At 39.6% G+C, this 18,184-nt stretch overlaps 1 protein-coding gene across 1 annotated transcript in view; it reads right to left on the reverse strand.

The window, feature by feature from the left end:
• Positions 1–18,184, reverse strand: part of CPS1 (carbamoyl-phosphate synthase 1) — a 222,533-nt gene that overhangs the window by 24,480 nt on the left and 179,869 nt on the right. Inside the window, exons 29-31 of the mRNA XM_022567590.2 lie at positions 16,595–16,670; positions 10,891–10,968; positions 8,374–8,481 (exon numbers count right to left, since the gene is read on the reverse strand). Coding sequence (XP_022423298.2) covers positions 8,374–8,481; positions 10,891–10,968; positions 16,595–16,670 — 262 coding nt within the window. The remainder of the gene's footprint in view (positions 1–8,373; positions 8,482–10,890; positions 10,969–16,594; positions 16,671–18,184) is intronic.

The following is an 18,184-nucleotide window of genomic DNA, read 5'->3' on the forward strand; positions in this document are numbered from 1 at the left end:
TTATCCTGATATAAAAAATTGAAGTACATTTGAAATCCCAGGATAGTGTTCCTTTATGTTGCTGCTGTTACAAAGCATCCTGCTACCTTCACATTCTAGAACAAAGTAAGACCTTCAGAATTCAGTCCAATGTACAACTAGCCAGACAGGCCTGCCTAGATTCTGACGGCAGGATTATTGGAAAGTCTCACTAAAAAAGCTAAGCCTAACCTCATATACCAGAAGACTAAAGGAACATCCCCAAGTTACTTAAGATGACAGAGAGGGACCTTCAAGATGGTGGAAGAGTAAGACGTGGAGATCACCTTCCTCACCACAGATACATCAGAAATACACCTACACGTGGAACAACTCCTACAGAACACCTACAGGACGCTGGCAGAAGACCTCAGACCTCCCAAAAGGCAAGAAACTTCCCACGTACCTGGGTAGGGCAAAAGAAAAAAGAAAAAATAGAGACAAAAGAACAGGGATGGGACCTGCATCTCTGGGAGGGAGCTGTGAAGGAGGAAAAGTTTCCACACACTAGGAAGGCCCTTCGTGGGCGGAGACAGGGGATGGTGGGGGGGAAGCTTCAGAGCCACAGAGGAGAGCGCAGCAACAGGGGTGCAGAGGGCAAAGCAGAGAGATTCCCACACAGAGGATCGGTGCTGACCAGCACTCACCAGCCTGAGAATATTGTCTGCTCACCTGCCGGGGCGGGTGGGGCCTGGGAGCTGAGGCTCAGGCTTTGGAGGTCAGATCCCAGGGAGAGGACTGGGGTTGGTGGCGTGAACACAGCCTGAAGGGGCTAGTGCGCAACAGCTAGCCGAGAGGGAGTCCGGGAAAAACTCTGGAATTGCCTAAGAGGCAAGAGACCATTGTTTCGGGCTGTGAGAGGAGAGGAGATTCAGAGCACCGCCTAAACAAGCTCCAGAGATGGGCATGAGCCCCAGCTATCAGCGCGGGACACCAGAGACGGGCATGAAACACTAAGGCTGCTGCTGCCGCCACCAAGAGCCTGTGTGCAAGCACAGGTCACTATCCACACTTCCCCTCCCGGAAGGCTGTGCAGCCGGCCACCGCCAGGGTCCCGTGATGCAGAGACAACTTCCCTGGGAGAACACACAACGCGCCTTAGGCTGTTGCAATGTCATGCTGGCCTCTGCTGCCGCAGGCTCACCCCTTATTCCGTACCCCTCCCTACCCCCAGCCTGAGTGAGCCAGAGCCCCCGAGTGAGCGGCTCCTTTAACCCCATCCTGTCTGAGAAGAACAGACGCCCTCAGGCGACCTACACGCAGAGGTGGGGCCAAATCCAAAGCTGAGCCCCTGGAGCTGTGCGAACAAAGAAGAGAAAGGGAAATCTCTCCCAGCAGCCTCAGGAGCAGCGGTTTGAATCTCCACAATCAGCTTCATGTACCCTGCATCTCTGGAATACCTGAACAGACAACGAATCATCCCAAAATTGAGGCGGTGGACTCTGGGAACAACTGTACAGTTGGGGTTTACTGTATGTGACTGACTAGTTTTTGATTTATATGGTTATCTTAGTTTAGATTTTAGTGCATGTGACACTGGTAGATTTGTTTATTGATTTGGTTGCTCTATTATTTTTTTAAATTTAATAATTTTTAAAAAATTTTATTTTAATAACTTTTTACTTATTTTATTTTTTTAATTTTTTTTTCTTTCTTTCTTTTTCTCCTCCCTTTTCTTCTGAGCTGTGTACCTGACAGGGTCGTGGTGCTCTGGCTGGGTGTCAGGCCTGAGTCTCTGAGCTGGGAGAGCCAAGTTCAGGACATTGGACCACCAGAGAGCTCCCAGCCCCACGTAATATCAAATGGCAAGAGCTCTCCCACAGATCTCCGTCTCAACACTAAGACCCAGCTCCACTCAATGACCAGCAAGCTCCAGTGCTGAACACCCTATGCCAAACAACTAACAAGACAGGAACACAACGCCAACCATTAGTAGAGAGGCTGCCTAAAATCATAATAAGGTCACAGACACCACAAAACACACCACCGGGAGGGGTCCTGCCCACCAGAAAGACAACATACAGTCTCATCCACCAGAACACAGGCACCAGTCGCCTCCACCAGGAAGCCCACACAACCCACTGAATCAAACTTACCCACTGCGGGCAGACACCAAAAACAACGGGAACTACGAACCTGCAGCCTGTGAAAAGGAGGCCCCAAACACAGTAAATTAAGCAAAATGAGAGGACAAAGAAATACACAGCAGATGAAGAAGCAAGGTAAAAACACACCAGACCAAACAAATGAAGAGGAACTGGCAATCTACCTGAAAAAGAATTCAGAATAATGAGAGTAAAGATGATCCAATATCATGGAAAGAGAATGGAGAAAATACAAGAAATGCTTAACAAGTAACTAGAAGAACTAAAGAGCAAACAAAAAATGATGAACAGCAAAATAAATGAAATTAAAAATTCTCTAAAAGGAATCAATAGCAGAATAACTGAGGCAGAAGAACAGATAAGTGACCTGGAAGATAAAATAGTGGAAATAACTACTGCAGAGCAGAATAAAGAAAAAAGAATGAAAAGAATTGAGGACAGTCTCACAGACCACTGGGACAACATTAAATGCACCAATATTTGAAGTATAGGGTGCCAGAAGAAGAAGAGGAATAAAAGGGACTGAGAAAATATTTAAAGAGATTACAGTTGATAACTTCATTAGTATGGGAAAGGAAATAGTCAAAGAAATCCAGGAAGCGCAGAGAGTCCAATACAGGATAAATCCAAGGAGAAACATGCCAAGACACATATTACTCAAACTATCAAAAATTAAATACAAAGAAAAAATATTAAAAGCAGCAAGGGAAAAGCAACAAATAATATACAAGGGAATCCCCATAAGGTTAACAGCTGACCTTTCAGCAGAAATTCTGCAAGCCAGAAGGGAGTGGCAGGACATATTTAAAGTGATGGAAGGGGAAAACTTACAACCAAGATTACTCTACCCATCAAGGATCTCATACAGACTCGACAGAGAAATTAAAACCTTTACAAACAAGAAAAGCTAACAGAACACAGCACCATCAAACCAGCCTTACAACAAATGCTAAAGGAACTTCTCTAGGCAAGAAACAAAAGAGAAGGAAAAGACCTACAATAATAAACTCAAAAACAACTAAGAAAATGGTAATAGGAACATACATATCAATAATTAACTTAAATGAAAATAGATTAAATGTTCCAACCAAAAGACATAGACTGGCTGAATGGATACAAAAACAAGACCCATAAAAATGCTGTCCACAAGAGACCCACTTCAGACCTGGGAAACATACAGGCTGATAGTGAGGGGATGGAAAAAGATATTCCATGCAAATGGAAATCAAAAGACAGCTGGAGTAGCAATTCTCATATCAGACAAAACGTATTTTAAAATGAAGACTATTACAAGAGACAAAGAAGGACACTACATAATGATCAAGGGATCAACCCAAGAAGAAGATATAACAATTGTAAATATTTATGCACCCAACATAGTAGCACCTCAATAAATAAGGCAAATACTAACAGCCATAAAAGGGGAAATCAACAGTAACACAATCACAGTAGGGGACTTTAACACCCCACTTTCACCAATGGACAGATCAACCAAAATAAAAATAAATAAGGAAATACAAGCTTTAAATGATACATTAAACAAGATGGACTTAATTGATATTTATAGGACATTCCATCCAAAAACTACAGAATACACTTTCTTCTCAAGTGCTCATGGAACATTCTCCAAGATAGATCATATCATGGGTCACAAATGAAGCCTTGGTAAATTTAAGAAAATGGAAATCGTATCAAGTATCTTTTCTGACCACAACGCTATGATACTAGATATAAATTACAGGAAAAATATCTGTAAAAAATACAAACACATGGAGCCTAAACAATATGCTACTAAATAAACAAGAGATCACTGAAGAAATCAAGGAGGAAATCAAAATATACTTAGAAAAAATGACAATGAAAACACGGTGGCCCAAAACCTATGGGATGCAGCAAAAGCAGTTCTAAGAGTGAAGTTTACAGTAATACAGTCCTACCTCAAGAAACGTCTCAAATAAACAAACTAACCTTACACCTAAAGCAATTAGAGGAAGATGAACAAAAAAACCCCCAAAGTTAGCAGAAGGAAAGAAATCATAAAGATCAGATCAGAAATAACTGAAAAAGAAAAATGAAGGAAACGATAGCAAAGATCAATAAAACTAAAAGCTGGTTCTTTGAGAAGATAAACAAAATTGATAAACCAGACTCATCAAGAAAAAAAAGGGAGAAGACTCAAATCAACAGAATTAGAAATGAAAAAGGAGAAGTAACAACTGATATTGCAGAAATACAAAGGCTCATGAGAGATTACTACAATCAACTCTATGCCAATAAAATGGACAACCTGGAAGAAATGGACAAATTCTTAGAAATGCACAACCTTCCAAGACTGAACCAGGAAGAAATAGAAAATATGAACAGACCAATCACAAGAACTGAAATTTAAACTGTGATTAGAAATCTTCCAACAAACAAAAGCCCAGGACCAGATGGATTCACAGGCGAATTCTATCAAGCATTTAGAGCAGAGTTAACACCCACCCTTCACAAACTCTTCCAAATTATAGCAGAGGGAGGAACACTCCCAATCTCATTTTAGGAGGCCACCATCCCTCTGTTACAAAAACCATACAAAGATGTTAAAAAAAAAAAAGAAAATGACAGGCCAATAGACGAAAAAATCCTCAACAAAATACTAGCAAACAGAATCCAGCAGCACATTACAAGGATCATACCCCATGATCAAGCGGCGTACAGCCCAGGAATGCAAGGATTCTTCAATATATGCAAATCAATCAATGTGATACACCATATTAAAAAACTGAAGGAGAAAAACCATATGATAATCTCAACAGATGCAGAAAGAGCTTTTGACAAAATTCAACACCCATTTATGACAAACACTCCCCAGAACCTAGGCATAGAGTGAACCTCCCTCAACAAAATAAAGGCCATATATGACAAACCCACAGCCAACATCATTCTCAATGGTGAAAAACTGAAACGATTTCCTCTAAGATCAGGAACAAGACAAAATTGCCCACTCTCACCACTTTTATTCAACATAGTTTTAGAAGTTTTAACCATAGCAATCAGAAAGGAAGAAGAAATAAAAGGAATCCAAATCGGAAAAGAAGAAGTAAAACTGTCACTGTCTGCAAATGACATTATACTATACATAGAGAATCCTAAAGATGCTACCAGAAAACTACTAGAGCTAATCAACGAATTTGGTAAAGTAGCAGGATCCAAAATTAGTGCACAGAAATCTCTTGCATTCCTATAAACGAATGATGAAAAATGTGAAGGAGAAATTAAGGAAACACTCCCATTTACCACTGCAACAAAAAGAATAAAATACCTAGGAATAAACCTACCTAAGGAGACAAAAGACCTGTATGCAGAAAATTATGGCACTGATAAAAGAAATTAAAGATGATACAAACAGATGGAGATATACCATGTTCTTGGATCGGAAGAATCAACATTTTGAAAATGACTATACTACCCAAAGCAATCTACAGATTCGATGCAATCCCCATCAAACTACCAATGGCATTTTTCACAGAACTAGGATAAAAAATTTCACAATTTGTATGGAAGCACAAAAGACCCCAAAAAGCCAAAGCAATCTTGAGAAAGAAACACGGTGCTGGAGGAATCAGGCTCCCTGACTTCAGACTATACTACAAAGCTACAGTAATCAAGATAGTACGGTATTGGCACAAAAACAGAAATATAGATCAATGGGACAGGATAGAAAGCCCAGATATAAACCCACACACCTATGGTTAGCGTATCTTTGATAAAGGAGCAAAGAATATACAACAGAGAAAAGACAGCCTCTTCAATAAGTGGTGCTGGGAAAACTGGACAGCTACATGTAAAATAATGAAATTAGAACACTCCCTAACACCATACACAAAAATAAACTCAAAATGGATTAAAGACCTAAATGTAAGGCCAGACACTATAAACTCTTAGGGGAAAACATAGGCAGAAGAGTCTATGACATAAATCACAGCAAGATCCTTTTTGACCCACCTCCTAGAGAAATGGAAATAAAAATAAACAAGTGGGATCTAATGAAACTTAAAAGCTCTTGTACAGCCAAGGAAACTATAAAAAAGACAAAAAGACAACCCTCAGAATGGGATAAAATATTTGCAAACAAAGCAACTGACAAAGGATTAATCTCCAAAATATACAAGCAGCTCATGTAGCTCAATATTTAAAAAACAAACAACCCAATCCAAACATGGGCAGAAGACCTAAATAGACATTTCTCCAAAGAAGACATACGGATGGCCAACAAACACATGAAAGGATGCTCAGCGTCACCAATCATTAGAGAAATGCAAATCAAAACTACAATGAGGTATCACCTCACACCAGTCAGAATGCCCATCATCAAAAATCTACAAATAATAAATGCTCGACAGGGTGTGGAGAAAAGGGAACCCTCTTGTACTGTTGGTGGGAATGTAAATTGACACAGCCACTAAGGAGAACAGTATGGAGGTTCCTTAAAAAACTAAAAATGGAACTACCATATTACCCAGAAATCCCACTGCTGGGCATATACCCTGAGAAAACCATAATTCAAAAAGAGTCATGTACCACAATGTTCATCGCAGCTCTATTTACAATAGCCAGGACATGGAAGCAACCTAAGTGTACATCAACAGATGAATGTATAAGGAATATGTGGCACATATATACAATGGAATATTACTCAGCTATAAAAAGAAATGAAATTGAGTTATTTGTAGTGAGGTGGATGTACCTACAGTCTTTCATACAGAGTGAAGTTAAGTCAGAAAGAGAAAAACAAATACCGTATGTGAACACATATATATATGGAATCTAAAAAAAAAAAAATTTTTTTTGAAGAACCTAGGGGCTGGACAGGAATAAAGACGCAGATGTAGAAAATGGACTTGAGGACATGGGGAGGGGGAAGGGTAAGCTGAGACGAAGTGAGATATACACTACCAAACGTAAAATAGATGGCTAGTGGGAAGTAGCTGCATAGCACAGGGAGATCAGTTCGGTGCTTTGTGACCACCTAGAGGGGTGGGATAGGGAGGGTGGGAGGGACATGCCAGAAGGAGGGGATATGGGGATATATGTATATGTACAGCTGATTCACTTTGTTATACAGCAGCGACTAACACAACAATGTAAAGCAATTATACTCCAATAGAGATGTTAAAAAAAATGTACACAAATAAACATGTGTTGACTGATTAAAAAAAAAAAAAAGATGACAGCCTCAAAGACAACACCTAGCATGCATATTGAGTACTGAGGCAGAGTCATTATTACTGGACAGGTCTTTAAAGCAGTGGTTCCAAAAGAGGGTTTGAAAGAGATATATCATAAAGTGCTGTTTGAGGTGAGGGTAAGGGCAGACAGTGAAAGCATCGGTTCTAGAAAGTTCTCACGTGACTGCTGCATACCTGCTTCTGAGAAACATTGCTTTAGATGCTGCTCACCTGTAAGCGGCCCAAACATTAGAATCATCTGCAGCAGTAGTTATCCAAATGTGGTCCCCAGACCAGCAGCAATGGCATCACATGGGGACTTGATAATAATACAGATTCTGGGGGCCTGCTCAGAACTACAGATTTAGAAACTGGGGAGGAGTCTTGTAACCTGCATTTTAACAAGTCCCCCAGGTGGTTATGATGCATACAGTTAGAGAACCACTGCACTAGCATACAACCAAATGGGCTCTGAAGGGCAGTGAAGGAGATTGTCATCTTTAAAATACCCAGCAGACTCAGAGGAGGAAGTTCCCCTCAAAATTAAATTTTATCTGGGGCATGTCCTACTGCTACCTAGTTAAAAAAATGTTTTTAATGGGATTCCCTGGTGGCACAGTGGTTAAGAATCCGCCTGCCAATGCAGGGGACACGGGTTTGGGCCCTGGTCCAGTAAGATCCCACATGCCACAGAGCAACTAAGCCTGTGCGCCACAACTACCAAGCCTGCGCTCTAGAGCCTGCGTGCCACAACTACTGAAGCCCATGCGCCTAGAGCCTGTGCTCTGCAGAAAGAGAAGCCACCACAATGAGAAGCCCGAGCACTGAAACAAAGAGTAGCCCCAGCTTGCTGCAACTAAAGAAAGCTTGCATACAGCAACGAAGACCCAACACAACCAAAAATAATAAATAAAATAAATAAATTTATAAACAAAAAAAGGAAATGCATAATAAAAAAAGACCCTTCACAATCCAGCCCCAATTAAAAAAAAATGTTTTAAATCTTTTTCCCCCTTCCAGTTTTATTTCTAAATGATGACCTTTTCAATGGCTCCTTGGCTGATGGTTTGTGTGGGCAGCATCAGAGTAGCATCTCCTGAGTGGACGCCTGCATCTTCCACGTGTTCAGAGATGGCATGGGAGATGACCTGGCCAAAAGAAGATTTGCAAAAGAAGTGTCAGCTCTTCAATGAATCTACTGCCTGACCCATCCCCCTAATTCTAACAGATGCCTCCAGCATTGAGCAGTTTCTTTGCTAAGTCTCTGATGAGAGGAGTAGAAAGAGCTGCACATGTAGCATCACCAAGCCTCCCTGTGCAGTGACAGATCACCTCTAAGGGCAGCTGAGAGTGTCTGAAAGCTTACCTCCCTCTTCCATTGATTAGAATAGTTATTAATACCAGGAAAAGAAGGCAACTAAGCCAACTCATAATGACTTTTAAAAATGGATAGGAAAATAAAGCATTTGGGGGGCACTGGAGATAGCTTTATCTTTTCCTTCCAGGTTAAGTTTTAAACACTGGAAAAGAAAAGATGGGAGAGGTCAATATCTAGCTTAGGTAAATGTCATAACTTAGATGGATCAGAAAGAAAATGTAAGATCTAAAGATCAAGAGATCTTTATCAGCCCCACACTCTAACCAACTGAGCTAACTGGCCACCTACAAGAGAGCTTTAAACTGAAATTTGAGACAGGAAGGAAGCAAGAGGAAAATATTCTTGTCCTCTTTTAGAGGTAAGAAAACCAAGGCAATATAAGAATAAATAACCCAAGTACATGTGACTGCTATGTGACCAAGTCAGGATTTTGAACACTTATCTGTCAGATTGCAAAGTTTACGGTCTCAACCACAATAACCTGAATGTTAACAGTATGTGTGTCTTTGGAAAATGATAAAGCTGAGAGTGGGGGAGAATAATTGGGTGGCTGTAAAAGACTTAAATAAATTACAGTGAAGATTTGTTTATCAGATTTATAGATGATTTAAAGCAGAGTGACATTTGAGTCCCGGTACTCCTGCTGTCACTTATGAGTTCTGTGACCTGGGTGAGATACTTTATCTCCTTAGCCTTGGTTTCTGATAAGATAGGAATAACAATAGTATCTGCCTCACAGAATATTTGTAAGGATAAAACAGAACACATAAACAGTGCCTGGCATGATATTTAGTGCAGAGTAAGTGCTCAAATTTTTTATACTGTCTAGAAATGGGGAGGCAACACCTCACTGAACTCTGAAAAAAAGTTATATGTCTGAAGTACTAGGTCCACTTCTGAGTGTGACTGTTTAAAAGTTATGTGAATAACCTGGAACACTTCCAAAAGGAGTCCAGGATGATAAGCAATGGTCAAGGTCTAAGAGAATCTTAGGGCAGGAGCACATCCTAGCAAAATGGAACCAAATCAGGCCAACTGACCAGCATTACTTTACCAGCACAATATTTGAAAAAACATAAATATCTGTAGGCCAGTCTTACATTCTCCACTTCCACATTGGTATGATCACATTCCTCTTATTTTATACCTCAGTCTCAAATACATGTATGTTCAAGTGGGAAAGAATATATATACATATGCTCCATAACTCTGGAGGCCAGCAGGTCAGGGATGAAAATTCTAGGGAAGCAGACCTTAGTTCAAGAGAAGGAATATATTAGATGTCCAAGAAGTAAAAGCAAAACCAAAACAAAACAATATATATACGTCATCTTACAACTTTTTATGCTCTGTATAACCAAGAGTTAAACAGAAAGCAAATGACCACTTTCCAGGGTTGCTGTGAAGAAAATTCTCATCCTTGGGGAGTAAGGGGTTGAAATAAATGATATCTAAGGGTGCTTAAACTCTAGATTATAGGATAAGAGGTCATCCTTACTATATATATAGTATTTTTTTGAAACAACCTTGATTTGAACTGTTAATCTGGAAAAAAAAAAAAAGACCAAAACAAAAAAAGCTTTAACATGCTTTATTAGTACAACTTGAAAACTAAAGGAAAGAATTCTTATACTTTCATTTCTCCCTGAAGTTTGAGGCATTCATTGTATTAGTGATACAAGATGTGATATGGTAAGCCAATTTTATGTTATTATCTTTACCCACCCTACTCCGTTTAGTTTTGCTTTTATTAACCCAATAAAAAGGAGAAGGATGGAAAAATCAAGAGAGAAGAAAAACTAGGGATTCAATTAGGAACTTCAGAAAGAAAAGTATTGGATGTTTTTCTAATATCCATTGAAATAAAAAAGGAAACACCAAGACAAAAGAAAATGAGAGAGAAAATCTATTCAAAAAGGACGAGTACAGGATGATAATTTTTAATACCATCAAAGAGAAAATCTAACAGTATGAAAAGCAGAAGATATGATACCCATGACACATCAACTGAATTGTCAGTGAAATGGAACAATTTTTTTGGCTGAGCAGACTTGTCCATTATTTTTAGAGATCTGTTTTGTAGAAATCACGAAGTCTAATCTGAGTTACGTTTCTAAATTGCCAAGAAAAAAATTCTGATGGGAAGGCAGGAAGAAGGGGTGGGAGATAAAGCACTTACTCTTCCATCTCTGCCAACAGCATCCATTTCCACTTCTCGGGCCCCCTCAATAAATTTTGTCAGCACCACTGGGTGTTCCTGTCACCGAGGAAAACAGAAGGGCAGAAACTTTAGCTGAAGTTACATGTATGGGGTCAAGTAAATCGTGTACCTTAAGTCAGTACCACGGCAATACTTGAAAAAAAAAACAATGCTCAACATACTACACAAACTCATTAGCCAGTTTGTTTGGTAAGAACACGGTCATTCTCTGCTAACAGTGAGGAAGAGGAAATCTTTCTCCAATTTTCAGTTCTCAGTGAATTGAACATGAGTTTTGAAATTTCAAACATCGACTTCTAGGTGAGTTAGAGAAAAGAGGAGGCTAAGGAGAGGGCAGAATGAGGTTGCTTTTCTGTCTCTCCAGAGTTATAAATATCTCTCTATTTTATTTATAATTATATATCAATATTGGTTCAGGTTTTTCCTCTCTTCCTACACTTATCTTTTCTAAGCACTACAATGCCCTCAGTTAGTTCTCTGTATGAGAATTGTGAATGAACTTAGGAGAGCAGCATTTTGTTTCAGTTCTATTAGGCCAAAGATGGAATTATTTACATGGAATCGACATGCTTTAAATCACTTCTAAAGTGTGACATTTGTGACTGCAAAATCAAACATTTTTCTATATAAATCTTAAAATGTTCTCCCTCTCTCAGCTGTTTCAGACCCCTTATTATTCTTGATGTTCTTCCCACACTCAGTTCCTTCACGACAGTGCTGCAATGCCCTCCGCAGCTTGATCACTAGGTGCTTCTCCAGACTAAAAGAAGTGGTTGAATGAAGGCCTCCAGGGTTTAGGCATCTCTTCTCCCCTGCCCCAGGCACCAGCAACCGGCACCACTTGCTGTTTTCTTACCAGACCCTGCCTTTACCTGTCTCCATGCCTCTCTTCCACAAATGCACTCCACCTTCTCTCCTCAGCTTCATCTTTCAAATTTCAACCCATCCTTCAAGGCCTAGCTTCAATGCCACCTCCTCCCTGAAGGCTTCTCTGAACATGTCTTTTTGCTCTGAACACTAACTCCTTTTGGCCACTACCTTGGAGTTTATCATCTTATGCATATGTGTTAAATATATCTAAAATACAAGCAAAAATAAACAAACGGGACCTAATTAAATTCAAAAGCTTTTGCACAGCAAAGGAAACCATAAACAAAACGAAAAGAAAACCTACAGATTGGGAGAAAATATTTGCAAATGATGTGACTGACAAGGGATTAGTCGCCAAAATTTACAAACTGCTCATGAGGCTTAATATCATCAAAAGAAGCAACCCAATCAAAAAATGGGCAAAAGACCTAACTAGACATTTCTCCAAAGAAGACATACAGATGGCCAAGAGGCACGTGGAAAGATGTTCAACATCGCTAATTATTAGAGAAATGAAAATCAAAACTACAATGAGATATTACCTCACACCAGTCAAAATGGCTATCATCAAAAAATCCACAAACAATAAATACTGCAGAGGGTGTGGAGAGAAAGGAACCTTCCTACACTGTTGGTGGGAATGTAAATTGGTGCAGCCACTATGGAGAACAGTATGGAGGTTCCTTAAAAAACTAAAAATAGAGCTACCATATGACCCTGCAATCCCACTCCTGGGCATATATCTGGAGAAAAAGATGGCCCAAAAGGATACACGCACCCCAATGTTCACTGAAGCACTGTTTACAATAGCCAAGACATGGAAGCTACCTAAATGTCTATTGACAGATGAATGGATAAAGAAGATGTGGTATATTTATACAATGGAATATTACTCAGCCATTAAAAAGAATGAAATAATGCCATTTGCAGCAACATGGATGGACCTTGAGACTGTCATACTGACTGAAGTAAGTCAGACAGAGAAAGGAATATTGTACGATATGCCTTACATGTGGAATCTAAAAAGAAATGACACAACTGAGCCTATTTACAAAACAGAAACAGACTCACAGACTTACAGAGCGAACTTATGGTTACCAGGGGGGAAGGATGGGGGGAAGGGATAGTCAGGGAGTTTGGGATCAACATGTACACACTGCTGTATTTAAAATGGATAACCAAAAAGGACCTACTGTACAGCACAGGGAACTCTGCTCAACGTTATGTGGCAGCCTGGATGGGTGGGGAGTTTAGGGGAGAATGGATACAGCCATATGTATGGCTGAGTCCCATTGCTGTGCACCTGAAACTATCACAACATTGTTAATCGACTATACTCCAGTATAAAATAAAAAGTTAAAAAAATGTAATATATCTTATATCCTTTAACAGAACATTTTAAATAGAAATGAATTTTGTAAAAAAATTCAACATAACCAATGTCTCAAGCCATAAATAAGCTTCTCTCTTCTTAAATTTATTATTAAATGAAGAAATTTTACCCACTTCCTTTTCTTCAAAGGCCTATCGGACATGGAAAATTTTTTTCATCTCTGTTTCCCCTTTTTTAAAATATTGGATGTTTACTGTTGGCAGGCCTGGTAGAGCTGTGTTGAGACTTACGTGGGAATTTTTCTGTATATTATAATAACAATGTAACTGCAAACAAAGATAAAGTTTAACAGCTGTCTTAGTCTCTCTAGCCAAGCCTAACACAGGGGTTCTTGTTCAAGTGATTTGTTGAGGGAGTGAGAAAAGCAGGATGGGGCAGCAGGAAAAAACTAGGAAGTTCGTGGTCTCAGTGGGGACTGGATTTGGCCTTACCACAGAGGGAGGTCTGAGTCGCAGTACAGAGTAAGTCCCATCTTGAGGCAAAGGGCAGTCACTGTCCAGCATTTTGAGCGTGGCGGTAAGGTGAGGGATCTCGCCTCCTGGTTGACAGAGGCTCCCACTTGACTGAGAATAGTTATCCTGAGAAGTATAGCTGGGAGGTGTCATCACCTACCACAGCAGTTGGGGGATGGGTGCCCCCACTGGTAAAGAGATCTAAGGGGGGCAACAACAGCATCCTCCATCCTGGCCAACTGAACACATTGATGAAATAGCCCTTAATATGTTGAGGAAGAAAATTTCTTAATAAATTTCAGTCTTTCAGCAACATTATACATTGTTGGCCCTCTTAAAGCACTTCTTTCCTTAGGTGTCCATGATCACCTTTCCATACTTCTTTCTCAGGCTCCTTTGTGGTTCTTTCTTCCCTGCTCAGCTATTAAATGCCAGTATTCCTTTCATCTCTGTCCTTAACTGTTCCTTTTCCTCTATACTATCCCAGGTGATCTCAAAACTTCAATTACAATGATACGCTATTGACTTCCAAATCTATATCTACATCTCTGTCTTTAGCCACGATCTTGATCTTCAATTCCGTAACCTTCTGCTTTCAGAACATCTCTACTTGGACTTCTCACAGGCATCTCACACTCAAAAGGTCAAATATTACATATATGATTTCCCCCTCTAAAATTTCTCCCTTAAGTGTTCCTTGTTTCAATAAATGGTACCACTGTCAATCCAGCTGTCTAAGGCAGAAACTCAAGAATCATCTCTTATCCTCTCTCACCCTCCACCTCCATCCATTCACAACCTCAATACACATTCTCAATATTTCTAGAACACATGCACTTCTCTCCATCTTTACTACCATTACTCTGATCCAAGGCACTGTCATCTCTACCCTGAGCTACACAACAGCCCCCTAACCTCCTTCCATGAATTCAGACTTGTCCCAGATTTTACTCTCTATACTATAGAAGAGTGACCTTTCTTTTTTTAACTTTCAATTGCTCTTTTTTTTTTTAGTTGAAGTATAGTTGATTTACACTATTGTGTTAGTTTCAGGTATACAGCATAGTGATTCAGTATTCAGAAAATATGACTAAAATCCACCTCAGTGTATAACTGACAAGGTTCTCTTTATCTGCTCCTTGTCTTTCTGCTTTTCTACCATCGTTATAATCAACACTCCCCACCATGTTTGGCATCCTAGCCATATAAATGAATGCTTTATCAGTTTCTAGAAACTTCATGCTCTTTCTCAGCTTCAGGCCTTTACATATGCTGTTCTTTCTTCCTACTCACACACAATGTAAACCTTTTAACTCTGAATCAACCATTTGGAATCAATTTAAAAGTCCCTTCTTCAAGGACTGGACCCCGATACTTTTACACTCTCCTTCAACATCATGTATTTTCTCTATTGCAATGCTCACCATATTTAATTATAATTATTTGATGTCTGATGTCCCTAGTAAAGAGAGTCCTCTGTCAGACTATCTTTCCATGAATGTAACCCCTGATACTGAGAACAATGTCATTATATAGCAGGTGCTAAATATGAATGGATACATAAATAGATCAATGATTAATGGGGGCTAGTTTTACTCTAGATTCACTGAATTGAGAATCCCAGATTCTGCTGTAGTTTGATGGGGAGACTTGAACCAGAAGTACTCCATTAAGACATCTCTATTATAAAACTTTGGCCCTGTAAGGATTCTATCCACCTGCTAGCAGAAAAAAAATATTTAAAAAATATTCTACCAAGTAGAGGCCCTATAAGATACACTGTCCCAGACAGAGAACACCTGCCTCATCACTCACATGAGACCAGCTGGGTCAGGCTGCTGGTTTCTCAAAAGATGAGTGTGGCAGGACCCCGTGCAGGGAGTGAGATAGAGAAGAGGACAGTATCTCACTCCAGAGCACATTAATGAAAACTGGCCCTTTGGAGAGAGTCCCTCCTCAGTTATCTGACTTTCACACAAAAGTGAATTCAAAATCCACTTGGTTTCTTTTTTATACTCTGTCTCTTCTCACTCTTTATCCTTATGCACTCTTTTCACTGACCAAATTTCCTTGGGGAGCAACTGCCACGCAGAAACAAAGCCCAGCTTCATGTGTGCAGGAACAGTTCATGCTCTTTATTCCTCTTTCAAATGCCTCTGATTTCACTCTTTGGCTCCCTCCAAACTCCACTTGCCTAACATCAAACTCTTCTCTATGAGTTGTGTTTTCTCTCTCTCTCTCCTCTTTTTTTTTCTTTTAGCCCTATCTAGCTTTTGAAAGCTTTTAAAAAGAAAACATTACTTTTATCCTCTACAGTACAAGGTCTGCAGATCAATAACCCCACTGGGTAAATCTTAAATGGATTGCACTCAGGTAACGCCGAAGGAGAAAGTAAAAGCTGGGGCAGTGGAGAAAGCTGGTTGAGTGAACACAGAATTATAAACATTTTTATTAACTTACAAATGGAATGTACCAAAATGAAAAAAATCAATAGGTGAGTGAGGGGATTTACTATTGAAGTTGCGGGATTGACTAAGGCAAAGAAAGGCTCTCCAGGTGTGAGAATTAAAAATCAGGGAAGCCTTCACTTGTTCGTGATGACAATGGTTGGGCTGCCCTTGAGGCTGGGAATCCCATGGATAACTTGACCAGCATCTAATTCATTAACAGACAAGTTTGTGCTTATGCAGCCTTGCTCTTGGAGACTAAAATCGTATAAATCTCTGTTCTGATCAAATATTCACTGGTCTTCCTCTTCTTCCACTAACCCTAAGGATCCAAATATAATTAAATGCATGTGTGTTTTCTCATTTCTATATTTAGGACTATAATGGGTAGAAGAAAAAAGGAAAAACATCATAACATCCTGTGCAAAGAAAAACAACATAAAAACAAGGTAGCAATTAACAGAAAAGGTAAAAGTCACCAGAAGGAAATAGGACACTACCTGAGAGACTCTAGTGGCCTCCTCTAGGAATTTTTTCATCTCATCCTCGGAGAATACCACATTCATGGCAGACCCACTGGGTAAGGAGGGGGAAAAAAAAGAGGTCAGTTTCTTTTACCACTTCAGAAGTAAAGCATGCTAGAATTGATCACTTCTCAGAACAGTTCCAGGCAACCTCTAGTTCCAGACTAGGCTAAGTAAGAAGGTGTCTCTTTCTACATTGAGACTTTATGTAATCAACAGGACAGTCAACCAAAGTAAAAGGTCCCCAAAGTTGGGGACAAGGAAGGGGGGTGGGATACGTGATAATGCCCAAAGAGAACCATGGTAGCTCTTAGCGATGGCACATCCCCAAGGTCCAGCCTTTCTGATTGTTTTAACTCTCTTCTGGTTCCAGGTAATATTTATACTGTAACAGGATTCATCCCAGGATCTAGCTTTCTAAACTTGTGTCTTCAGAGTTCATTACCCATAGCTGATCTTAACCCACAAGTATGCTGTCAAAGCAGGTCATTCTACTATCTCAGCTGGGTTACCAAAGAATCAACATTTTAGTAACATTTGCAAATATAATGTACGGTATCTGACTGAAATGTATTCAGCTGTGTCCTTTCAAATTCTTGAGAAAGAATACTATCTGAAATCTACTCTGAATTTTGGCATTTTCAGAGTGGGATGGGAGGGAAGGAAAGAAGGAAGACTAAGCAGAAGGGAAGAAATAAGGAAGAAAAATATCACTTTCCACTTCCTTTTAAAAGTAACTTTTTCTTTACCTTTTCAACTATATTGCAAATTTTATGCTTGAAGAGCTTTCAATTTCTTCATCTATTTAAGACATGAAGGCTAAGGTCCTAATGATGCTGATAATTCACAGTATAGGGAACTAAAGGAAAGATACGGATTGCAATGATGTGAGGGAGCACAGTAGTCAGAGCGACCCCCCCTTAAGTGCCTGTGTTGTTTAAATTAACGTACATTAATACCTCAGAGAAGCAGTAGTATTGGACTGTGGTTTACACAGAATGTCACTTAAAGAAAAAGGAAAGTTTCCCACCTCACTTGAAATTTTTCATTATTTTAAAGGATCCCATCTCACATTCCATTTACACTTTCAAATTGTGCACAACAAATTACGTTTCTCTTATTATCCCCTGTTCAGTGAAGTAGCTCTTTATACGTGGTAACATCTGAAGAGAGTGACAATTGACGACTTCTACTTTGATGACAGAACTTAGTTTCAAAGTTTATTATAAAAGACACTGTCCATGAACTCCAACATTGTAATTCATTTATTTAAAAAATCTAATCTCAAAAAAAAAATATTCAAACCATAGGCACCATCGGAAGGTGCTGACAACAGTCAAAGATAAGCTGTCATTTCTGGGTATCAGAGAACAGATGCTGGTGAGAGATATCCCAAGTTTGTTTTGTTTTGTTTTTGCTCTTTGTTTTTTTAAATTGTCCTCTTCTCTAATGTAAAGCTATCCTCCTCCATTTGGCAAGGAGATGCCCTAAGCCATGCTCCTAAGATGTAGGATTGGAGACACTGTGTTGTCACTCCCTGAAGGAAAAGCATTAGGCTGAAGAACT

Source organism: Delphinapterus leucas, chromosome 8 (genome assembly GCF_059928025.1).
Source record: "Delphinapterus leucas isolate spDelLeu-1000000601 "Yukka" chromosome 8, BTC_Dleu_Yukka2, whole genome shotgun sequence".
NCBI classification, from domain to species: Eukaryota; Metazoa; Chordata; class Mammalia; order Artiodactyla; family Monodontidae; genus Delphinapterus; species Delphinapterus leucas.